The sequence below is a fragment of the Hemicordylus capensis genome, chromosome 15 (assembly GCF_027244095.1).
Source record: "Hemicordylus capensis ecotype Gifberg chromosome 15, rHemCap1.1.pri, whole genome shotgun sequence".
Classification (NCBI taxonomy): Eukaryota; Metazoa; Chordata; class Lepidosauria; order Squamata; family Cordylidae; genus Hemicordylus; species Hemicordylus capensis.
The window spans coordinates 3006166-3031292 of record NC_069671.1 but is presented as its reverse complement, the minus strand read 5'-3'; the positions used below and the strand labels follow the sequence as shown (position 1 = coordinate 3031292).

The window sequence follows — 25127 nt, the reverse complement described above, 5'->3', positions numbered from 1 at the left end:
TCTTATAATCGTGACATGCATGCGTGCATGCAAGCAGATTTATAGGCCATCATTCCTGATACATGCATTCATGGCGTCTTGCACCAAAATGCATTGCAAAACATTAGAACAACCCATTGGTTCCTTGGGTCGGTCCGAAGCTTTGGCCGAGGCGGAGTATTCTGCAAAATCCCCCTGGCACCATGCAGAGACTTCCATTCCCATGGTGCAGTGCTGCGCTTTGCCCAGCACCGGGGGTGGGGGGGTGGGCGGCCCTCCTTTAAAGGCAACAGAGCCTTCTTGCACCCCTGTGCCCTCTGGGAAGGTGTGCACGAAGTGATGGGAAGTGCAGTACTTCCCAGGGCTGGCCCTGCAGCTGTGTGGAGCTCCTTGCAGGGAGGCCAGCACAAGTGGAAATGGCTCTGACGTGGAAGCTCCCCCAACACACTCAGTGGCTACGGGCTAGGAGGATGGTGACGCTCCCTGGCCCGTCTGGAGCCCGTCTCTCCATATAGCTGGCCGGCCAGCAGGTGGCGCTCCAGATCCCTCGCTAATCTCTCGGCCGCTACATGCACTGATCCCGTCCTCTCTCATTTCTACCCCACCGGTGTGCGGAGTGAGTCTGGTTCTGGGTGGCAGCGTCAAGGCAGTGCGTGCGCATGTGCATTCAGGGTGGGGCTGTCTCGATTCAACCTGAGCGGGGTCGAAAACTAACTGAGCGGACATCAGAGAGTGTGTGAGTGTGCACGCAGGCGCACGCCGGCGGAGAAGGAACATTGACACTGACCCTCACCTTCCTCCAGGGCCTCCACCGCCTCGGCTTCCCGGCGGCGCCGCACCGCCCGTTGCTTCTCTTCCAGCCTCTGCTTCTCCACGTTGGCGTCGTCCCACTTGCCGTTCTCCATGAGCCGCTGGTCGGGCCTCATCCGGCTGTCCGTGGGGGCCGTGCCTTCCTCCTGCTCATTCAGGGTCAGAGCCAGGTTGGAGAAGTGGTACATGTTTTCAGCGTTCTCCCTGGAGAAGGAAGATCCAGGCTCGATTGAAGGGACAGGCTCGATTCGGACATCACGCTGTAGGAATCGGTCCAGAATCGGTCTGGATCGGTCAGGCTCGATTCAGACATGATGCAGTAGGGGTGTACAGATGCCTGTATACTTGTACATGGGTTTGTGTCCATTTTAAACGTGAACCTGGATGCAGGCTCCTCAAATACATGGTGCGGACCGGAAGTGTGCTTCTGTGCCTGCGTTCAGCATAACATGTGAACGACTGCACCTGTGTACAGAGTTGTACCTCTGTACACTCGTTGGGTGTAACGTGTGAATGGGCCTTGTCTGTCTGTGGGTGTCCATGAGGGGGAGGTGTCGGGGGGTGCATACGCTTCTGGGTCTGGTCATCCCGTGAGTAAGATCAGGGCTTGGACCGAGATGTTGTTGGACTATAATTCCCATCATCCCCAGCCACGGCAACGTGGGCTTTGCCTGAGCAAAAGAGGCCCTGGGGGTGTCTGTCAAGAGATGGCCCTTTAGCGGAGCACAAGAAAAACTGCGCAGAGGCCGCTTTATTAGCCCAAAGAGAGAGCACCCCAGTCTAAGGGCGGGTGAGGGGGCCCCAGACGAAACGGCCGATACGGTTCCAGGCAAAATACAAGGTGCTGGTTAGAACACCTCGCCCATTTCCAGCGGCACCGCGCCCGCGTGACAACATGACACTTACGGAAGGGGGTATTTCTTCCACAGCACCTTGGGGGCCAGCGTCTGGTAGACCGTCTTCTGCAGCTTGCCCTCTGAGCTGGTGCTGCTGCGAGAGCTGTGGACGATCTTGGAGCACTCCATCTTCTCATCCCACGTGCCCGACAGGACATAATGCGCCTTGCCGTCAGCATCCAGGACGACGCCCGCCACCTGCAGAAGAAGAGCGCCATGATTCTATTTGTTTACTTACATATCTAGCCCGCCCGACACCCAGAGGTCTCAGGGCAGGTTACAATAAAACCAATATAAAACGTAATTGAAATACAACAGCATGAAATAAAAAATTACAGGAAAAAGCAAAGTGCCTGAGAGGGGAAGAAGCACGACATCTCTCGTCAAAGGCCAGGGTAAAGAGGGGCGTCTTCACCATTCTCCTGAAGGTGAATGGGGAGGGCATTCCACAGCCTTGGGGCCACCACCGTGAAAGCCCTCTCAGGTGCCCCAACCCTTTTAACTGCTGGCAATGGCACCACCACTAAGAGGGCCTCTCCTACAGATCTTAACTGACGGGCAGCTCTGTATGGGAGAAGGTGTCCCTTCAGGTATTTGGGGCCCAAGTTCTTCAGGGCTTTATAAGTCAGTGTTAAAACCTTGAATTGGGCTCGGTGGCAAATTGGCAACCAGTACAGTTCCTTTAAGTCTGGTGTGATGTGTCCTATGGGCTAGTTACAGGGAAGGCGGCAGAGTCTAGAGACTGTAGAAACATTAACGGCAGCACATTGACTAAAACTGCACCTTATGTTACGATCCTGGCAAGAGAAGGCGGGGGAAAGAGAAAGATCTGTGGGGGAAACCTACCTTTCGGGGGATATCTCTGGAGAAATAGCTGTAGGGGGTGAATTTCAGCTGGCATTTGTCTTGTGATTTATAGTTGATGATTTCTATGTCACCAGACTGGCCCAAACAGAAATCAAGAAAACAGAGAGAGAGAGGGAGAATTTGCAAGGAGAATAATGCAACATTTATTCACGCCTACATGAGCAGCAATGAAAGGTATTCCTTGACTCAAAAGATGGGGCAACCAATGTTCCCTGTAACCCAGATGTTGTTGACTACAACTCCCAGCATCCACAGATGCTATGGCCTTTGTCTGGGGATGCTGGGAATTGTAGTCAACATCTGAGTTTCTGAGGGCAACTTATTTATTTATTTGATTGATTGATTGATTGGATTGATTTATACACCACCATTCCAAAATGGCTCAGTTTGTGATTAACATGCATATCTAAGCTAGGTGGGGCTTTAAACTCTGCTATTTTAAGAAACGTCCGTCAAATGCCAAGAAGAGAGACACACGGTGAAAATCTCCAGGCAACTATTTTACAAGTTTCTCATCTCGCCTAATCACTCTTAGAGACTCTAAAGAGACCCAGCACTAAAGTAACTGCTTTAGAGAACCCTTGGCAATCACACCATGACAAAAATTTAACACAACTTTTAGATAATACACGCAAGAAAGAACTAGATGCTCAAAAGAGACTTAATATTAACCTAGTCCCCCATTCCCCACCATTTCCTTTGATACAATTTGAAATCACTGACGGGGTATTTGGTCTTAGACACCAGGAATTCTAAAGTAGTTGTTTAAATGCTTCATATGCCATCTATTATACATTTTGAAGAACCTGTGGATTTATTTATGCAAAATAAAGTCACACTTCCCGAGTACCTACAGAGACTAAATTTTGCACGCACAATCCTGCCACTTAAATTAGCTGAATGTATTACTCTTTACACTGCGTGGAAGGTTTAAATAACTTTAAAAGAATACCATCATCCTATTTTAACCATTCGTCTCAGGTTTTTATCACTCAGTAATCAGATCAAGATTTCCAAAACAGTATCATGCCCAAGAGAAGCAGAAAATCCTCCTCAGATTCAAATTTTCTGATTCAAATGTAATATATAGGACGATTATTGAATAAAATGAATCATGTTTCCAGTTGAAATCCTGCAGATTTAACAGTGTTCTTTTATTTCCCTTTTGCAAGCACACTAATAAAAGATCCCATTACGTATAATAATAATAATAATAATAATAATAATAACAACAACAACAACAACAACAACAACAACAACAACAACAACAACAGCCTATATCTTGCGACAATATCTATAATAACCAACAGTATTGACGATAAAATTCAGCCATCCCAGGTCCTTGGGAAGGACTCGATGTCTGGATAAAACAAACCAGTCAATAACACCTGTCTGACTGTGTAAACAAGAAATAAATTATTATTAATCTCTTGAACTTTCTTATCAGTATAATGATGCAAAACGGCTTTGCCAGTCAGGGAATGGCCTCACCTACGAGCTTCTTAGATTATATCAGGGGTTCTCCCAGCCTTAGGACCCCTTGATGTCATTGGACTACAACTCCCATCATCCCTAGACACAACAGCCAAAGGCTGGGGGCGATGGGAGTTGCAGTCCATTATCATTTGGGGGCCCAAGGTTAAGAGCCCCAGCGCGACATGACAGGCCGACCTCCGCTTCCCACCACGTGCCCCAGAAAGAGAGCGAGAGCTGGCTCACGGAGGAGAAGGCCTGCCATGATAAACCTCTGCATCCGAATGCTGCCTCTTTAGGCGCGCCCCCAACATCACGGCTGAAGGGGCACAAGGAACGCACTGGGCGACAGGTCAGGAGCGAATGGCGAGGGGAGCTGGTCTGGTGTCACAAGCATAGATTGGCCCCCTAGCTAAGCAAGGTCTGCCTTGATATGCCTTTGGATGGGAGACTACAGACGAATGCTGTGAGAGATTCCCCTTGAGGGATGGGGCCATCGCTCAGCGGAAGAGCATCTGCCTGCTTGCATGCAGGAGGCCCCCGGTTCACTCCCTGGCAGCATCTCCAGGGCTGCCTGCAACCTCGCTGCAAGTCAGTGGAGACAATCCAAGCCAGCTTCCTGTGCCCGGAACACAACTCAGCCCCCCCCTCCCCAGTGTGGCCTCCACTCTTTGCTCTGCAGGACCCCTCGCGATTTCCCTCCACCCCGCATCGGTTAACACACACGGTGGGGCTTCTTGCATTGCTGACGGGAGGCTGACCTGGTCGATCCAGAGCTTGCCCACAATGATGTTGTGGACGGTGGAGGTCACCTTCTTCCAGACATAGTGATTACCGCTGGAGTGGAATTCCAGGTGGATGGCTCCTACAGGGGAGGAGAGAGAGGAGGGGGACGCTGATCCTTGGCTCCAAGCGGCGGCCTCGCTGAGTGACACCCCACTTTCCCACTCCTTCCCCACCGGCCATCCCGAAGACGCACTGCATACTGGGCTGCCACGGGAAAGTCCCACCGGGCACACTCTCTCGTTTGGACCACCGTGCATTGGCACAGATGCACTCGTGTTCCAAAAGACAAGCTCAAGGACACAAGGCCTGCCTTGTGGGACGGATCGGGGCCTAGCTGTTCCCAGCATCCCCGGAAACAGTTAGCCAAGAACATGCACCACATCAAGGAAAAGGAGAGATGCACAATGTTAAAGCTGATAAAAGATTCACACAGCCCCAACCCTGGTGTAATTGCATAAGCCAGAAGTTCTTTACTTTGGGTCCCCAGGTGTTGGACTACGACTCCCGTCATCCCCAGCTGCAATGGTCAACAGCCATTGTGGGTGGAGATGATGGGAGTTGTAGTCCAACAACAAAGGCCATTGTGGCTGGAGATGATGGGGGTTGTAGTCCAACATCATCTGGGGACCCAAGGTAGAGAGCCTCTGTCACCAGCCAACTTAAAGAGACCTCGTACGGTTTCCAATGGGCCATAGCGCAGGAGGAGGAGATCCATCCGATACGGAATTCCCCACAAGGGGCTGACTAACCCAGCCCTCCGATACGGCACAAGTAGCCCGGCTCCATCATCAAGGATGTGCAGCCCTTTCTCGGGAGAGCAGGCTGCTTACCCAGAGGCATGATGGAGAGGTATTTGCCCCGAAACTTGCTCGCGATGGTGATTTCTTGCCAGAGCGTCCAGCCTCGTTTGGAATAGACGTGATGGGCAGCAGCTGGTGGATGGTGGCTGACCTGGGGGAACCGGGAGAAACAGACAGCGTTACCCCTCCGATACGAGCAAGGGATACGAGCAAGGACGTGGCCGAAAGAAGGGAGGAAACTGAGATGGGTTCCTCCAGATGACACCGTGTTAAGCTAAGCGACTGAAGATCAAAGGAATGAACTGCTGGATTTGCATTTAAAGAACAAGCTACTTCTGCAGAACTGAACACAGACAGAATAATTTGGGATGCAGGGGCCCCCTTGCTCCTTAAAAGCAGGAACGTAGGGGCAGGATCCTGAGCTTCGTTGCTTCTCAGAATGGCGAGGGTCTGAGAACGATGTATAGTTTTAGATTTTAAATTAGATTTGTTTTATATTTTTAGCTTAATATTTTTATTGTCATTTTTATTGTATGTTTTTTTTAAAATTTTTGTAAACCGCCTTGGGATTGTTTTTAATGAAAGGCGGTATATATAAATTTAACAATCAATCAATCAATCAATCAATCAATCAAACAAACCTCCCTGCCTTGAAAGAAGCAGCGGTCCAGAATTCTGACATCGGACCGAAACGAGGAATATTGGACAAATGCTGCTAAAGTGTGCTTCACACAACTTACAGAGTTGCAATTTTGCTTCTAGAAGGGCATGTGTGAAAGGGGGGGAAGGGGGCGGGGAGTGCACAACCTCGGCCCTCCAGCTGCTGTTAAAACTACCACTCCCATCATCCCTACTGGCCACTGCGGAGGACCAAATTTGGGAGCCCTGGAATAAGGCCTATGAAGGACCGGCAGGAGTCACAGGGAAGAAGCTCCCTCCCCTTGACCCTGGAGTCTCAAGCCAGATGTTCTGCAGGTTTTAAACAAAGCCACCATTTCCACACGTTCTTTCCGTCCCTGCAATGTTCTAGGTTTAAAACCTGCTTTAAAAGAGACAAGAGTGTCCTCTCTGGCATCAAACGGTTGCCCAAATCCAGTGCCAGATTCCTCTCCTGCACACCCAGCCCACAGATGCCTGCGTTGTGCATCAGGTGGTATACAAGACCTTGAGATAAAGCACCTCAGAAGAGTAGTGCAGAGGCTGGTCACCTCCAGACTTGACTACTGCCATGTGCTCTGTGTAGGGCTGCCTTGGTATGTCGTCCGGAAACTGCAGTTGGCGCAAATTGTGGCCGCCAGGTTGGTCTCTGGGGCATCTCGAAGAGACCACTTTACACCTATACCAAAAGAACTGCACTGGCTCCCAACAGAGAGTGGCCATGCCCCCCCGAAATTCCAAGTTCCACCCGGATTTTAAGTATTTCACCCAGATTGTTTAGCCCACCCAGATTCACCCGGATTTCAGCTGTCATGAAGAAGAAGAGGAAGAGGAAGAGGAAGAGGAAGAAACAACTAAGCTCTAACCCTTGTAGAAGCGAAGTTATGGAGCAAAACGTGCAGTCACTATTCGGCTCAAAAATTATTTTCAAGCCAATTTACATAATATGCAAATTAGGCACCCGGATTCGGAAAGCCAGAATAGGGCAACCCTATCCCAATACGTTTCCGGGCAAAATACTGGTAATTAGCTAGAATGCCCTAAGCAGCTTAGGCCCAGGGTATTTAAGAGAACGTCTTTTTGGAGCCCTGCTGCCCATTGAGATCATCTGGAGAGGCCCACCTGCATTTGGAACCGCCTTGGGATTGTTTTTAATGAAAGGTGGTATATAAGTCTAACAATAAAATAAATAAACAATAAATAAATTTGCCACCAGCTGATCTGGAGGCTACTCAGGGACGGGCCTTCTCTGTGGCCACCCCAAGGCTTTGGAATGCGCTCCCTGCTGAAATAAGAGCCTCCCCATCTCTGGCAGCTTTTTAAAAGATCCTCAAGACACGTAGATTGACCCAAGCGTTGAACAAGGCTTGTTGGACTGAAGCTCGTTTTCAAGCCGTTTTTAATGTTTAAATTCCCATTTTAATTTGTGTTATGTTTGTTGTAAGTTGCTCAGAGACAAGCAGCAAGCAGTATACAAACATACAGCACAAATAAATAATGTACAGCCCATGGGACTACTGACAGCCACAGATGTCTCTAGCGACATGGACAAGAAGACCGTAGCCCCCCCAAACATCCCAAGGTAGCTAGGAGCCAGCATAGCATAGTGGTTAGAGTGTTGGACTAGGACCGGGAAGACCTGAGTTCGAATCCCCATCCAAGCATAAAACTCGCTGGGTGACTCTGGGCCAGTCATGTATCTCTCAGCCTAACCTACTTCACAGGGTTGTTGTGAGGATAAAAATAACCATGTACCCAGCTCTGAGTTCCTTGGAGGAAGAGCGTGATATAAATGTTTAAAAAAATAAAAATAAATTCTTGGGCTCTTTGTGGCATCACCATTAAGCCATAAGGATTACCGTACCTGGGTGTTACGTTTGGGCCACATTAGAAAGATCTTGAAATGCAAATAAACAGTTGTATACAGAAGCATTTTGAAGGGGGGAGATCTCTGAGCTGCTGAGATTTTTGCAAGAAGACCGGCCTTCTCTGCTTCAGGCAGTGTTGCCTAACAGTATCAAGGCAACTGCACATCAAATTCACATTTTGCTCTGCCTAGCATGAGCCGTTAACGCAACACAACTCGCTCCGGTGCCCAAGACTGGGCACCATAAATGAGTTAAGAAAGGGTCCCCAGACGTTGCTGAATTCCAGTTCCCATAATCCCCAGCCTTTGGCCATTGAGGCTGGAGGATGATGGGAGATGAAGTCCAACAATACCTGTGGACCCAAGTTGGAGAACCTCTGAGTTAAGAGATGACGCGCAAAGCAGTCATAGCCCAGAGTCTCCAGGGTAACTGGATTGCAAAGCAGGGAATACAGTTTTTAAAAAATAACTCTATTAAATCCCCTGAAGCCGGCAAGAGGAAATCCTCTTTGGATAACTGGAATTAGTCAGGAGATTATCAATACTTAGTTCAGGAGGGAGAGAGGGAGGGGGAAAGAAGGGCAAACAGAAATATTGCTGTTATAGTCTCCATGATAATATACATATGAAATGAGCACTCTGTGCTCCATTCAGCTGTACACAGAGATGAATTAGTGGTCCAAGAAAAAAAATGCTGCATGAGAATGCACACACACAAACACCCCAACCTCTTTGCCTTAGGTTAGGACAGGGAAGAAAAGAAGAACTTAATGTAAGAAAAGCCCTGCTGGATCAGGCCTAAGGAGGCCCATCTAGTCCAGCATCCTGTTTCCCACAGAGGCCCTCCAGATGCCTCTGAGGAGCCCACAGGCAAGAGGTCTGTGCATGCCCTCTCTCCTGCGGTTGCTCCCCTGCAACTGGTATTGAGAGGCATCTTGTCTCTGAAGCTGGAGGTGGCCTCTAGCCATCAAGACTAGTAGCCATTGATAGTCCTGTCCTCCATGAATCCATCTAGACCCCTTTTAGAGCCATCCAAGCCGGTGGCCGAGAATTCCATAGATTAATTGTTCCCGAGAAGGGAAGGCACCAGGATGAAAAATGTAGAGTAGACCTCAAAAGTGGGGCTGAAGATTTCATTGAACGACTGAATGTTCGAGTTGGGACTGACCCATGGAGGTCTCCTTGACCTACCCCCTGCTCAGAATCTGTGACAATAAATCTTGACCTACCCCCTGCTCAGAATCTGCGACAGCGTCCCTGACGGGTGGATTTATTGGGGCCCCAACAGGTTTTGAGGGCACCTGATTTTGACGACTCAAAGGATGACCAAAGGGGTCTTCCACACTCTTGGGAGTCCCTAGACGACACAGGGTCTATTCTGCCCTGTAGCATTGATTTCAGCCGATCCCATTTGCATCTTGCCCTTCCAACCAAGGAACGCAGGGTGCCTGCAGCGTGATTTGGGTATCCAACCCCAGCACAGCATCCCTCCAGTGGCTGCTGCTGGTGTCTGCCTGATGTTTCTTTTTAGATTGTGAGCCCTTTTGGGTCAGGGGGCCATCTTATTTATGCCTTATTTAGGTTTCTATGTAAACCAGGGACCCAGGTCTTGGAACCCTTGGTGCAGAGAATACGGACGCCGCTTCCCCGGCCCAAGGGCCTCCCGGTCTCTTCCCCTTACCTGCTCACAGAGCGAACGGAAGCCCAGCTCCTCCAGGCGGTCCAGTTCGTAGGTCTCGCCCAGGAGTGGGTTGAACGGCTTGGCCGTCCGGTGGACCGTCGTCGAGTAGGAAGACACGGAGAAGGCGGCCACGAAACACATCTGCTCCACCGAGCTCTCACACTTGACGGCTTTGTCCAGCAGCTCGTGGTACTCCAGGTCCTCCGTCAGCCTCTGCAGCATGGACAGCGGCTCGTTGAAGTTGACCTGGGGGAGGGGTTGGAGAGAGGAGAGGAGAGGAGAGAATAGGTTGGGGAGAGAGGAGAGGAGAGGAGAGGAGAGGTTGGGGAGAGAGGAGAGGAGAGGAGAGGAGAGGTTGGGGAGAGAGGAGAGGAGAGGAGAGGAGAGGTTGGGGAGAGAGGAGAGGAGAGGAGAGGAGAGGAGAGGCCAGGTCAGCTGCCGGCCTCCGCCTGCTTGGAGCCGGGCTCGGACCCAAACACTGCACAGTCCGTGCATTCATGGCACAGTCTCTACCGACATATCCCTGCTTCCATTTCAGCAAAAGCCAGTGGGCAGGGACACAGCTGCAACTGAACAGAGGTGAGAGAGGAATGTCCCTGGGCCCCTGAGGAATGACACCCCCCACCCAGCCATTCTTTCCTTATTATTATTATTTATTTAAAATAGGTATACCCTGCCCCTCCAGAACACTACTGCTCGGGGCAGCTCACAACCATAAAACAGACACAAGATACAGTAAACATAATAAAATTAACCCAGTTGATTAAAGAAGTGAAAAGCCAGGTTAAAACCCCCCAAAATATATTAATTCAAATTAAAAGTTATTTTAAAAGCTAAAAATGGAAAATTATAAAGACTAAAAACCAAAGAACCGACCAGATATAACCAAAGATGGAACATTAAAAAGCCTCTTTAAGAAGATGTGTTTTAAGCTGATTTCTAAAAAACCACTCAGGGAGGGAGCCTGGCGAAGCTCTTCAGGGAGGGCGTTCCAAAGCCGAGGGGCCACAACCGAAAAGGCCCCCGTCTCTAGTCCCTGCCAACCGGATCTCTGTCAGTGGCGGGGTCATGAGCAGGGCCTGAGACGAGCCCAGCCCTTTCCCAACAAGACTTCAGTGTTCTTCGTCGCAAGACCTGGCGGCCAGGAGCGGCATCCATTCACCCCCAGTGCAGCACATGGAGTGATTGTTTAATGGGCATGGGCGACACACCAGACGAGGCTGAATCCACACCCAGGCCCAGTAAGCAATTACTCAGGGCGCGTAATCTGTTTGTGCAGTCCCCCGGGATCATATGGAGCCAGCCATTCCCACGGTGCAGAGCTGAGCTTTGCCCAGCAGAGGTGGTGGTGGTGGTGGGGCTCCTTTGAGGGAAGCCGAGCCCTCGGGAGCCCCGGCACCTTTTCAGAAGGCATGCACAGAGTGCCGGGAAATGCAGCTCTTCCCACAGGGCTCCGTCTCTCTTCAAGGGCCCTCCTGCGCGGAGGTCAGCAGAGAGGGAAAGGACGCTTGCCTCGAGGGGCAGCCGGGGGGCACAGTGAAAGCTCCGAGGCAGCTATGCGGCTCGGACCAGCAAACGAGGCGAGAAGCACGAGTGGGGAGCCCCATGCTGGCAAGAGACAAGGATCATGCATAAACAGACGACAGCCTTGCAAAAGAGACCGTGTCTGTGCACGAGGCCGTCTCTAACGGGAGCCCTTTGTCACCGGCACGGAAAATTCCCTGCGCAGGAGCGGAAGATTTCGTGCGGCGCCAACACGAAATTGCAGCCCCGAATAACCCCAGTGTAGCTCCTGTGGGAACTTAATCTGTTTGTTGCCGCCAGCGAGGGCTGTAATGGCAGCTCCAAGGCACTTACGAGATCGCTCCACTTGGCAGCTCTTTCGCGGCATTCTGGGCACAGGTTATTGGAGAGAGGGATTATTGATCAGCTGCAATCTAGGGGCTATTAAGGCGCTTCTGGGTCCTTTGCCAGGGATACGGTCTTCGTGTGTAATTAGGAACATAGGCAGCTGCCATCGACTGAGTCAGACCCTTGGTCTACCTAGCTCAGTATTGTCGACCCAGACCGGCTGGTCCCCCTCCACACACAGGGGCCTTTACCCCAGGACTGCACGGCTCCGGCCCTGCAGTGGTTGTTGGACTGCAACTCCCACGAGCCCCAGCCCCAGTGGCCAAATAGCCAGGGATGACGGGGGCTGCAGGCCCCAAGGCAGAGGGCCCACTGAGAGGAGGCAGGAGGAGAGAGACCCCCCCGGGGAGATGCAGCAGCCGCGGCTGGACGGGCAGCAGCAGGGCTACCCACAGGCTGACCCAAAGGTGAGATTTTCTCGGGAATAATAATAATCAAAAACAAACAAACAAGCCTTTCCTCGATTCTGGATTACAACCCAGATTCCAAGAGCAGCTTTGATGTCTCTGTAGAAGACGCAGCAGCAGCAGCCGCAGGAGGAGGCGGAGAGGCAGGCAAGGGGGCACAGCTGGCCTGCCTCAGGCCCCTCCGTGAAGGGCAGCACAGGAGCCAATGGCGAAGCCAACGGTAGGTGTGCATTCCCTGCAAAAAGCGGCAGGAACAGCGGCCTGGAGCGAACTGTGCCAGGAAGCCGCTCGGCTTTCCAGAGCTCGGAAGCGCACAAGGAAGCATCCAGTTACCTCCTGATTGGCCGGATGGCTTCGCAAACAGATGCTGCTCAAGGCCCGGGTGCCGCTGGGGCGCTGCCGGCCCGGGCCCACATGCCAGATGTCCAGAGCCCTAGGCACGTGGGCAGCTGGGGCTGCTTCTGAGTTCCACATTCCCCCCACACACACACACACAAAGGAACCCGCTTGATGCTGGGGAGGGGGTGGAAGAGGCTGCGCTACCCACACGCCTGCGCTGCACTCAGCCAGTGGCCCACAAACCCACAACCAAACCCACGACGGTGGCCACAATCTGCCGTCCAGCCTGGTCTAACTCTTCACACACAGAGAGGGCGGGGAGGGAGGCTCACTCGTGTGCACAGCATCCCAGGTTGACTCTCTGGTTAAAAGATCTGAGAGTGTGAGGCTAGGAAAGGCCAGATGGGCAGCGGTGGGCTCAGGACATAGGAAGCTGCCGGATACTGAGTCAGGGCCTTGGTCCATCTCGCTCAGGATTGTCCACCCAGACTGGCAGCGGCTTCTCCAAGGTTGCAGGCAGGAGTCTCTCTCAGCCCGATCTTGGAGATGCTGCCAGGAACTTGGAACCTAGATGCTCTTCCCAGAGTGGCCCAATCTCCTATGGGGATTATCTTCCACTGCTCACACATGTAGTCTCCCATCCAAATGCAAACCAGGACAGACCCTGCTTAGCCAAGGGGCCCATTCATGCTGGCTGCCACAAGGCCAGCTCTCCTCCCATAGAGGAGCTTTGGGGCCCAGATGAGGTTGGGCGAAAGTGGCCAGCCTCTCCGGTCACCGTGCCAAAGGGGGGCGGTGGCCGTTGCAGCCGAACATCTGAGGACCCAAGGCTGGAAACACTGACTTCGGGGCCGCCCACCTTCAGCCCTCCTGCAGATGTTGGACTACGGCTCCCAGAAACCCTCACTGCTGGCCACAGTGGCTGGGGATGATGGGAGCTGTAGTCCAACACCAGGAGGGCCGAGGTTGTGCAGCCGATACGGCAGGTTGTCGTTACTGAGAGAGGAAGGGCAGAATGAAAGGAAGGGGCTTGGGGAGGTATCCCCAGCCCCCGTTTCCACCCTCCCACCCAGCCCTGAGATAGGCGGAGGGGTCATAACTGGCTCAAGGTTGCCCTCAGGGCTGAGAGGGGATGTCAGCAGGTTGTTGACCACAACTCCCAGAATCCCTAGCTGCAACGGCTTTTGCTTGGGGATGCTGGGAGCTGTAGTCAACATCTGGGAATCCCTGTGAGAGGGAACCCTGGATGTGAGCTTCGCACCCAAACGAAGCCCAATAACCATCTCTTAAGGACACGGCTCCAGGCCCCCCCTTCCCCTGGCTGCTTCCTCACCCCTGGCCCTCCGCCCCACTGCTGGGGTGAGCCAGAGGTTCAAGTCATGTTTGAGCAGTGTGCCTGGCGTGCCGTCTCAGCCAAAGGAGGAGTCGCGTCCCCTCCTCAGAGGATCAGGCCCCGTGTCTCAACGCCACCCCTGCTGGAACGGAGGCGCAGGCCAATGGCGCAAGCCGAGGGGGTCACACCCGGAAACGGGGCGTGGGAGGGATCACATACGGGCATCGGGATCTTGGACAGTTCTTTGCCAATGCAGTTCTTCATGATGCTCCAGAGGTTAAGGCTGTAGTTGGGCTTGTCCGGGATGCGGCAGCGTCTCCTCTTCTTGAGGGTGGCATCTCTGCACGAAGGGTCGAAGTGGCTTTGAGGGGAGCACTCGAAGACCTGGGCAGGGGGCAGAACCACACAAGTCCAAGTTTCCGCCTCGCAACCAATTCTGCAAACTGCCTTGGGGGTGGTTCTGTGCAGAGCGCAGCTGTCTCAACGGTCCATAAGGACAGCCTGGCTGGATCAGGCCCAAGGCCTGTCTAGTCCAGCACACGGTTTCCCAGAATGGCCCACCAGGAGCCTTTGGGAAGCCGGCAGGCAAGGGGTGAAGGCCTGCCCTCCCTCCTGCTGTTGCTCCCCTGCTACTGGGATCCAGAGGCATCCTGGTTCTGAGCTCGGACGTGCCCTACAGCCATCAGTCGATGGCTACCTCCTATAAATGGAGGTAGCCATGGAGATGTCCTCCATGAACATAAGTGGAATTCTCTGCCACGAGATGTGGTGACAGCCAACAACCTGGATTGGTTTAAGAGGGGTTTGGATAACTACATGGAGGAGAGATCAATCAGCGGCTACTAGTCGGAGGGCTATAGGCCACCTCCAGCCTCAAAGGCAGGATGCCTCTGAGTTCCACTTGCAGGGGAAGAACAGCAGGAGGGAGGGCAGGCCCCTTTCAACTCCTGCCTGTGGGCTTCTCAGGGGCATCTGGTGGGCCACTGTGGGAAACAGGATGCTGGACTAGACGGGCTTCCTTGGGCCTGATCCAGCAGGGCTGTTCTTATGTTCATTTAAGCCTGTTTTAAAGCCATGCAAGTTGGCGGCCATCCCCACATCATGTGGCAGAGAATTCCACATCATGTGGCAGAGAATTCCAAAGTGCGCTGTGGGAGAAAGTCCTTCCTTGTGTTTGCCCTAAATCTTCTGGTAATCAGCTTTATGGGATGACCCCTGGTTCTAGAGTTGCGAGAGAGGGCAAACCATTTCTCTCTCTCCACAATCCACCCCGTGCATAATTTTATAGACTTCTCTCAGGTCTCCCCTTTGAGGTCTGTTTCCAAACTAAATAGCCCCAGATGCAGTAGCCTTGCCTCCTAAGGAAGGTGCTCCAGGCCACGGATCATCTTGGCTGCCCTCTTCTACACCTTTCCCAGGTCTACAACGTCCTTTTTGAGATACGGTGACCCGAACTGTACGCAGTACTCCAGATGTGGCCGCATCAGGGACTTTTTTTTTTCTAGAAAGGCTTTACAATATTAGCAGTCTTATTTCCAATCCAATCTGAATCCTGTAAGGCCAGCTTATTGAATCAGAAGTCTGGAAAGGCATCACCTTTGTGACCCCCAAGCAGCCACTAACCAGTGAGGGAAGGGGGCCTGTGGCACCGCCAGACTTCCTTCTCTCCCCGTCCCTGGACAGAATGTGGGTTTGCCTAAGAGGGGTCCGTATTCACGACAGCCCCAGCTCTCACGCGAGTGACGGAAAACGCCATCACTGGAACCAAGAGGGCCAACGCTTGAAATCGTGCGCTCTCGGCATGCGGCTATCAGGCCGTACCCGACAGGAATGTCGCCGGAGAGGAGGGACAAGGCTAGAGTCTGGGGTCTTGCCCGTTTGTCTCCCCCCTCCCCAGTTGGACAGCACCCCCCGCCCGCCCGCCCGCGGCTTGCTCAGCCTTGCCCAGGCGCACTTACGCTGTCCTCCAGGGTCCAGTCATCGGCACGGCCCTCGCTGGCCCCGCTCAGGTTGCTGCCGGTGCGCCTGTGGAGAGCAACCAGACGGCGGAGGCAGGTGAGGATGGGCATGATCAGCCCGGCCAGGGCCCACGCTCTCCCGCCTGCTGCGGACGCACCCGCCGGACAGGCCACTGCGGGAGTCACAAAGGAGGCGGTTCCGATATGCAAATCCCCGCCCGGCATTCTCAGCCAGCCGGCTTCTCTCAGCCCCACACCTCACCTGCTGGGACGGGCGGGCGCGGGAAGGGCTGAGCTGCACGGAAGGAAGGGGCGCCCGAATTGCAGGGAGGAGCCATCCCGGCTCTGCTGGAGGGGGGCCCTACCTCAGTGGGAGCGCCCCTGCCAGAGCAGAGAGACTTCATGGAATCCCAGCAGCCCACCGCCCAGGTGCTCAGAAGCAGAGCCAAGCTGGGGATGTGGTGCAGGGAATTCTGCACTGCCCTGACTCCGCGGATATAAGGGGGGATTCTTTTTTTGGGGGGGGTTCAGTTAATATGCCAGTTTTCAGGTTCTGGAGCAGAATGTGTGTGCTATCTTTTGTTGATGCAGAAACATATGTGAACTCTGTTTGCTTTCACTGCTGCTAAGTTTAGACCCAAGACCTGGAACTTTGGGTTTTCTTTCTTCTGTTAATCATTTCATTGATGTGTTCCTTCCTTCCTTCCTTCTCTCTCCTTCCTTATTTTTTCCTTCCTTCCCTCTCTCCCTTCCTTCCTTCCCTTTCTTTCCCTCCTTCTCTCTCCTCCCTTCCCTCCCTGTCCCTTCCCTCTCCTTCCTTATTTGTCCTTCATTCCCTCTCTCCTTCCTTCTTTCTCTCTTCTTCCTCTATTTCCTCCCATCCCTCCTCCTTCCTTCCATCCCTCTCTCCCTTCTCTCTCTCTCTCCTTCCTTCCTTCTCTCTCCTTCCTCATTTTTTCCTTCCTTCCCTCTCTTTCCCTCCTTCTCTCTCCTTCCTTCCTTTCCTCCCTCCCTTCTCTCCTTCCTTCCTTCCTTCCTTCCTTCCCTCCCTTCCCTCTCCTTCCTTATTTTTAATTCATTCCCTCTCTCCTTCCTTCTTTCTCTCTCTTCTTCCTTCCTTCCCTCTCTTTCCTCCCATCCTTCCTCCTTCCTTCCATCCCTCTCTCCCTTCTCTCTCTCTCTCCTTCCTTCCTTCCTTCCTATATGTATCTATACTCTGTTCTAATGGCCTATGACTACCCCATGAAATGATCTACTACCACCCCCCACCTGCTGTGCATGCCACCTTGGTTCAATCTCAGGGATCTCCAGGTGAGGATGGGAGAGTCCCTCGTCTCATATCTTCGAGAGCTGCTGCCAGTCAGAGCAGACAAATACTGGGCCAACCTGTGGACTCTGCTAGAAAGCAGCTTGCGCTCCTCCGGGGTGGGAAGGGCCGGCCATGCACTCCGGAGCGAGGCGTGTGTGTCGCCAGGCTGACCTGAGATGTTTGGAGGGATCTGCGGCTACTGTGATGAAAGCTGGGGTGTCCTCCATGGCATCGAAGTACTCCGTCTCCTCATCTTCATCACTGGCTTCCCCTTTTGCGGACTGCACGTTCCCGGCTGTCACAGAAAGAGACTCTGATGAGCACCTCCACGCCCCACAAAACCTGTCAGCACATTTGGCCGGCAAAACAGAGGCAGGCAGTAATTTCAGCAGCAACTGCCTTGCTTAAGAGAGAGGAGGCGGCTGGTCTTGCACAGTTGCAAGCATGAATGGTCCCCTTTGCTAAGCAGACTCTGCCCTGGTCTGCATTTGGACGGGAGACTCCTGACCAAAACGCTGACAGTGACTGGCAGAAGGAAATCAGGGAGGCGTCAAAGAGAGAGAGAGAGCTGTAGTAAATTCACACCCAGGTCATGACAAAGAGGCCAGATTTCTAGACACACTGAATGACTGTGCCCTAGAACAGAGGCACCTTTTAACGTGGTGATTCTCTTGTATTTAGCAGGGGGAGAGTAACTGGCCCTCTCCATCCCCAGCACAGCATCCCTCCCGTGACTGTTGCTGGTTTCTTTTCTTATGTTTCTTTTTAGATTGTGAGCCCTTTGGGGACAGGGAGCCATCTTATTTATTAGTTATTTCAGCCCTCCGGACCCACTTGCCGGCTTGCCAGGGCGAGTGAGTGTCCGCCACCCTCTAGCAAGCAAGACACCCAGCACCACTCAGATCTCCTCCCCAGAGGTCTCCTTTCCACGGCCATCGCTGAGCAGGTAAGAAATGGCAGGAATCCTTTCTGAGTAGGGGAGGAGAGATGGGGAGCCATCTCTAACCCTCCCCATCTCCCAGTGCAAAGACGACCCGCTTCTCTCCTGAGCTCTCTGCCTGTGTCTGTGCCAGAAAGGGATCTGAGGGGATTGCTCCTTATGGATGGCTTTAAGTGGGGTTTAGACAAATCCATGGAAGACAAGCCTATCAGTGGCTACTAGTCCTGATGGCTACAGGCTACCTCTGTGTTCAGAGGCAGGACGCCCTCAATGATCAGTTGCAGGGGAGCAGCGGCAGGAGAGCGGGCAGGTCTTCATCTCCTGGTCGTGGGGCTTCCCGAGGGTGCTGGACTCGAGAGGCGTTGGGCCTGATCCAGCTGCGCTCTTCTCAGGCTCTTATTGATGGCAACCACAAAGAATGGCTGGCTAGGGAGGTAAGCCTCAAGCTGTGGATCCCAGAAGCCTGATCACCCGTAAATTTTATTCAGCCCCATCTATGGATTATAGCAGCGGGAGAGCAACTGGCCCTATCCAGCTCCAGCACAGCATCCCTCCAGTGGCTGTTGCTGGTGTCTACCTTGCGTTTATTTTCAGATTGTGAGCCCTTTGGGGACAGGGAGCCGTCTTCTTGATGGACTGTTTGTTTTTCTATGTAAACCGCTTTGAGAAATTTTGCTTGAAGAGCAGTATATAAATATCCATAGTAGTCGTCGTAGTCGTGGGAGAGAGTCCCCAGTCTATTCTGGGGGGCAAAATGCTAACCCCAGAGGCAGCTGATAATCTGGAAGGCCAGCCTGGGACCATTTCTGTTTGGAAATGATTGCAATTCCATTCCTCTTCCAGAGAGGGGGGGCAGCTTATGAGGCTAGCTGTCGAGGGGGGGGGGGCCCTAAGGTGCCAGGAGCAAAGGAGACTGTGTCTTTTGGGGGGGGGGTCAGAATCTGCAGGCCCTTTGGGGAGCAGAGTGAAGGACTGCGTCTCCCCAACACAGTGTGATACGCCAGGGGTGAGATACAAGAAGAACCTCCCGTGCTATATGCGGGCACCATTTATGCCCGCCTGGCAAGAACTGGGGGCCCAACGAACTGCCCAGGTCGACTTTGTGGATGGGCCCAGCCCTGCCTGCAGCCATTGCGACTGGGACTGAGAAGTGGTGGTGAACATGGGAAGCTGCCACAGACCGAGTCAGGCCATAGCTCTCTACTTAGCTCAGTCCTGCCTGCCCCGACTGGCTGCTGCTCTGCAGGGGTTCAGAGAGGGGGTCTTTCCCAGCCCTCTCTGGAGATGCTGCCAGGGATCACACCGGAGCCGCCTGCATGCCAAGCCGATGGGCTCCTGCCACGGAGCGACGCCCTTGCCCTCCTGGGCCCAGCAGTTCTCGGCTCTGCTGCCGGCCCCGCACAGAGAACTCCGCCAACTCCTCTACTCCTAGGAGCGGCAGGAAAACTGGGAGAGCGGACGGAGAAAGGGGATCTGCCCGTCATCCTCGGCAGCTAGAGAGGCGCGGAAAGAGGGCGCCCCCCTATTCCTCCGAAAGGGCCAAGTCTTTGGTTGGGGGGGGTGCCTGCCCCCCACTGCCCCAAAACCCCTCGGGACAGCGGAGGAGAGTTGGCTTAACCGCACCGCGCTCCAGAGCCCAGCTGCATGGCTCTGCAGAGAAAGAGAAAGAGAGCGGCCCGCAGAGCAGAAGGCGTTTGCTGCTCCACTGCCTGCCCGGAGGCGACTCTGCTGGAGACGGGACCCGGTGGAGGGAGCTCACCTTTGGGTACGTGGCTGACGGGATTCGAGGCGAGGCCGGGCGCTCCCCGGCAGGCCCGCTCCAAGCTGTTGTGCTGCCTGGCTAGCTGCTCAATGGTCTCCTCGAGGCGGATCCGCTGCTCCCGCTCATACTGGAGGGCTCGCTGCCACTTCCGGCTGTGGGTCTCGGCTAACTCCAGGAAGTCCCGGCAGGCCTGGCGGGGAACAAGAGGATGGAGGTCAGACGAGGACGGAGGCCAAGCGGGGGCAGCTCAATGCAGTTCAGCTCTTACAGTCTGCCGGCACATTTATTATTATTATTATTCTTTGTTTGATTTCTAGACCGCCTTTCCAAAAATGGCTCAGGGCAGTTTAGATAGAGAAATAACAAATAAATAAATAAGAGGGCTCCCTGTTCCCAAAGAGCTCACAATCTAAAAAGAAACGTAAGAGAGACACCAGCAACAGTCACTGGAGGGATGTTGTGCTGGGGGTGGACGGGGCCAGTTACTCTCCCCCTGCTCAATAAAGAGAATCGCCACATTAAAAGGTGCCTCTTTGCCCAGTTCGCAGGGGACTTCTGTTTACAAACAGAAGCCCAACAAAAAAAAGTCTACGTAACCTAAAGGGTTATGATACAGTAGTTAAGCACATGGTTAAGCATAACGATCAATTAACAATGATTCTTAATGAACTCCTGAGAATTATTCACACATGGCTTCATGCTTCAGAGTGAATGTTGAGCAAAGCCACTTTGAACTACACTTGCAGGCACTGAGCGAAGCAGGCCCTGCCCTCTGCTCTCGGGTTTTGTTTCGTAACAAGTTCACATGGGATGCCTCCGTGTTTTCCTTCTAGCCACTGTAGGGGATGGGGAGAGAGAGCTTCCTAAAGAGCAATATCTGCATTTCTAAAGAGAGCATCCCTCTTATCAGGCTAATGATTCTACGCCAGTCTCTCTCCCTATTTGCTCCAGCGGTTTCAAAAAAAGTAGCTTAAAACCAGCATTTTTAAAACCCGGACATAGGCAAGATAAGCTAGAATTCACATCACAAAGCCCGATGTGTGTGTGGAGTGGGTCCAAGAATCTTGAAGGGACTTCGGGGGTAAGCTTGGCTGGTGTGTGAATACACACACTCTCTTCTGAAGGAGATTCGGAGCAACAGCCCTGTCTGTAAAGCCTCCTGGTGAATTTTACTGGCTATTAAACAGAACTCAGCCACATTATAAGCTCTCAAGTCTTTCTGGTCAGTTAAAAGATAATCAAGACAAAAAGAATCTGTACAACCTGGATGGCAGCTAATAAAAGGGGTTATATGTTTACGCCGTATATCTCGGTTAAACTGACAATAAAGGAACACGTGAGCCGTTGTTTCAATATCTCCCAATTCACAGAGCCAAGTACATTCTTTGTAGGGGATTTTTTTTTTTAAATCTCCCTCCAAGGACTGCTGTTTGCAAGGCGTTGCATCGTGCCTGTGTCAGAGATCTGCAGGATTTTGGCACAGTTATCTGGTTTAGGTATCTGGCAGGGTTGAAACTCAGAACAAGGTTGCCCGAATGGACACCAACAGGAATAGAGCCCTGATCAGTTTGACACTCCATATCAGCTATCCTTTGTCTGAGTTGGACCCTGGCATTTTCATACCCCAGAATTATTACTGCAAGAGGGGAGAAACCATAGTGGTGGAGCCTTTTCTCCAGCTTGCTTTTCCAGCAGGGGGAAACACCACTCCAGGGTGCCCAGGGAAGGGTCGGGATTATTTGCCCACATATTCACGTGGATGCCTAGCCGACACCTTCCCTCGGGCGCAGGATGAGCGCACACACACACTTCAAATTTTAAAAAACTAAATGTCTAGTTTGGACAAGAAGCATTCCCCCCTCCCCGGCCCACTCATAGCTCCCTTTTGCATGGAGGGGAAGCAAGAGCACCTGTGTGCAGTTCCGGTCACCGTCTCACAAAAGGGGCCATTGTAGAACCGGGAAAGGTGCAGCAGAAGAAGGCAACCGGGATGGATCAGGGGCCTGGAGCACCTTCCCGATGAGGCACAGCTACAACACCTGGGATTTTGCAGCTCAGGAAAAAGGCAACTCGAAGGAGACATGATGGAGGCCTGTAAAATTCTGCATGGCATGCAGAGAGTAGATGGGGAGGATTTCTTCTCCCTCTCTCACAACACAAGAACTGTTCTCGTGGTTCTTGCGGCTAAGAGCCGGGCTTCAAGACCCTGCCCTGCCCTGCCAGGATCTGGCCCTGCCAGGATCTGGCCCGACCCCAGCGGTTCTCCTGCACTGCTACACAGCCTAACCCAGCTGAGCGTCACTAGCCTGGGTTAGGGCACACGTGAGAACAGCCTCAGTGAGTGATCTCCATTACTGAAGCTGGCTGGGGTTTGTACGGGTAGAAAATAAGCTAGAACAGAAAGCAAGGGGCAGGCCGAGGAGGACAGAGCAAAAGGCAAGGGAAGAAGGTTGACGTGAGCTGCGACGAGGCAGTTAAGGCAGGAGCCAGTATCTATTTTTACTTTGTTTTCCTTCTGCAGCAAAAGTCTGGGGAGCAGCACATCTGTCCCAGCGCCCATCCCAACCTGCATTAAGCTACACCCCTGTAGGAAGCTTACCGAGACTAATCAGTGCCAAAATTGCCCTCCGCTAGCTGCTTATCTTGTTCACGAACCTCCAAGCCCAATTGATCTCCTTTCCTCTCTAATCCTCCCCGGCACCATAAATGGTGTTTTTTATTTTATTTTAGTGTAAGAGTCTTAAAAGGCTCTGGAATGAAGCTCTGTAATTACAGGTGATGTTCTCAAATGTATTACATATTTGAAAACATTCCTTCCTCCGCAACTGGGGACAGCTGGTGATTTCCATATTAATGCTCGGCCAAGCTACAAGGAGCCAGGGGAGCCAGGCAGGCTCGTGTTTGTAGTTTGAAAAATAAAATATTCAAAATAAAAACGATAGCAATTTGTTGTTGTCAGAAAGCTTTTAAAAGAGGCACTGTGAAACACAGAGGCAGGCCCTGCCCAGCAGGCACGCAATTTAATTTAGGACTAAAACTAAAAAGAAAAAGATAAATGAAATATAAAAGCTAAATAAAAAATTGGAAGAGGCAGCCAAGCTCTCTCTCTCTTTAGAGAGATAATTAAATAAATATTGGGCGGTAAAGAGTTCTACAGCTAAAAACAGCAATAAAAGAAAAAAAGCACAAAGATATAAAATGGAGGAAGAACGAGATGAAAAAAGCAACAGAAAACCGGACCAATGCAAATACCAAGGAGGGAAATACAGAAGTCAGAGGTGAAAGATAAACAGCAGCCAGAGAGTAAATGCTCTTGAAATCCAGTAACAGAAATTAGGAACATAGGAAGCTGCCATATATTGAGTCAGACCCTTGGTCCATCTAGCTCAGTATTGTCTACACAGACTGGCAGCGGCTTCTCTGAGGTTGCAGGCAGGAATCTCTCTCAGCCCTATCTTGGAGATGCTGCCAGGGAGGGAACTTGGAACCTTCTGCTCTTCCCAGAGCGGCTCCATGCCCTGCGGGGAATATCTTACACACATGGTGTCTCCCATCCAAAAGCAAACTAGGGTAGACTTTGCTTAGTTAAGGGGACAAGTCATGCTTGCGACCACAAGACCAGCTCTCCTCCCTATCTTAATTAGAATCTTAATTAGAATGTGGAAGGAGAGGAAACCGGTGGCCATTTTTGCACAGGAAAATAACAGTTGTATCAGACTGCAAAACAGAGACAAGCAGTTCCGGTGGGAATATGGAAGTCTGGCTACAGGAGCACAGCACTAATCCAATCAGGGCAAAATAAGAGATCAAATCAAAGTATGACCAGAACCCACAGAAATAAAAGGCCCACATTTTAGCAACATTTGATAAGAAGCCCTGACTGAATGGTGACCTCTAAGAAGAAAAGACGGAAGAGTCGAGATCACTACCAGTCGGCTGCGGAGAAAGTGAATTGCTATTCTCACCAAAGAAACAGAAGGAAGAGAAATCAAAGTTCTGGTTTTGAAAGGTTTCTTCAGCGAATGAGCAGACTGGCGTGAGGAAACAGCCAGGCGGCTACATGAAGGATTAATAAAGGGGCGCTGACAGCTCGGAGACAGGAAGGAATAACGGGATGCCGTCAGCACCGCTACGACGATTTCAGGCAGACAGGCGCGTCCCCGAGATGGGAAGGTCAGTGCTGCGATCTGGTTACCTGCCGCAGCGGCAGCAACACGTCTTGGCCGGATGGCAGTGTTGCCAAGGCGTCGAGCACGTGAGGCAGCCCACTCACCTGCCGCTCATCCTCCCGGTGGGCTGCAAGGAGGAACACGAAGGCAGGGACGGGTTCCAAGGCCGCCTTGGCGTCTTAAGACAGAACGCGCCGAAGACTGTGCGTGGCCATCTGCCTGCCCCTCCCGGACTTTGATCATTTATTTATACATACACGCGCGGAAGACAATAAAATAAGGAGTTTCCCACCGTGAGAAGCTCATCCATCTTGGCACAGGATTTTAAGAACTTGTTTATGCAGAGCACCACTGAGCCCTGGTGTCCAGTTTGCTTTGACCAACGTATTCTAGCAAAAGTGGCACCTGCATTCGTAAGGCCAGCGTCCTGTTTATGTGCCCTTGACACTTTCCTCACTTAGGAAGACAGGAAGAGGCCTTATTTGTGGCCCGTCTAGCTCAGTATTGCCGACACGGACTGGCAGCGGCTCTCCAAGATGACAGGCAGGAGTCTTCTCTGGCCCTACCTGGAGATGCTGCCAGGGAGGGAACCTGGGACCTTCTGCGTGTGAGCAGATGCTCTTCCACTGAATAATGGCCCCGTCCTCTTAGGGCAAGGCTGCTCAACTTTGGCCCTGTGCAGATGTTGGCCTATGACGTCCATCCTCCTTGACTATTGTCCACTGTGGTTGGGGATGATGGGAGCTGCAGTCCAAAAACAGCTGGAGGGCTGAAGTTGAGCAGGCCTGCCCTAAAGGGAAGACCGTACAGCGCTCACCTGGAGTCTCCCATCCAAATGCAAACCAAGGCAGACTCTGCTTAGCAAAGAGGATAATTCATGCTTGCTACCACAAGACCAGTTCTCCTCCTCCCTTTCCTTACTTGCTCAGGTAACAGAAAGCTGGAAAACGTTGCCCCATGCCGAACAGCCAGCTGGTTTGCAATCCAGCATGGCCAAATGCTCAGGGGAGTGAGTGGGCCAATTCAGCTGCAGGCCCTGCCCCCTTAGAGCCCCTGGTGTCCGAGACCTCGGCTGCCCCCTCGGAAAACAGCTCAGCTCGCTAGGGCAGCACCACATGAAGCATCATCCTCGGGAGCTGTCCGTGGTGCTGACTGCTGAGCACAGCAAAGCTTTTCCGTGTCA

At 52.4% G+C, this 25127-nt stretch overlaps 1 protein-coding gene across 11 annotated transcripts in view; it reads right to left on the bottom strand.

The window, feature by feature from the left end:
* Positions 1–25127, bottom strand: part of OSBP2 (oxysterol binding protein 2) — a 155904-nt gene that overhangs the window by 961 nt on the left and 129816 nt on the right. For 8 of the 11 annotated variants that reach the window (XM_053279620.1, XM_053279615.1, XM_053279617.1 and 5 more), the window contains 10 exons: positions 19773–19965; positions 17245–17368; positions 15765–15831; positions 14026–14190; positions 9817–10062; positions 5642–5762; positions 4787–4890; positions 2532–2627; positions 1696–1883; positions 767–993 (listed from right to left, as the gene is read on the bottom strand). In XM_053279620.1, the coding sequence (XP_053135595.1) occupies positions 767–993; positions 1696–1883; positions 2532–2627; positions 4787–4890; positions 5642–5762; positions 9817–10062; positions 14026–14190; positions 15765–15831; positions 17245–17368; positions 19773–19965 (1531 nt within the window). Of the gene's footprint in view, positions 1–766; positions 994–1695; positions 1884–2531; positions 2628–4786; positions 4891–5641; positions 5763–9816; positions 10063–14025; positions 14191–15764; positions 15938–17244; positions 17369–19772; positions 19966–25127 lie in introns of those variants that run through there. The other 3 variants (XM_053279611.1, XM_053279614.1, XM_053279622.1) reach the window with 2 other exon arrangements.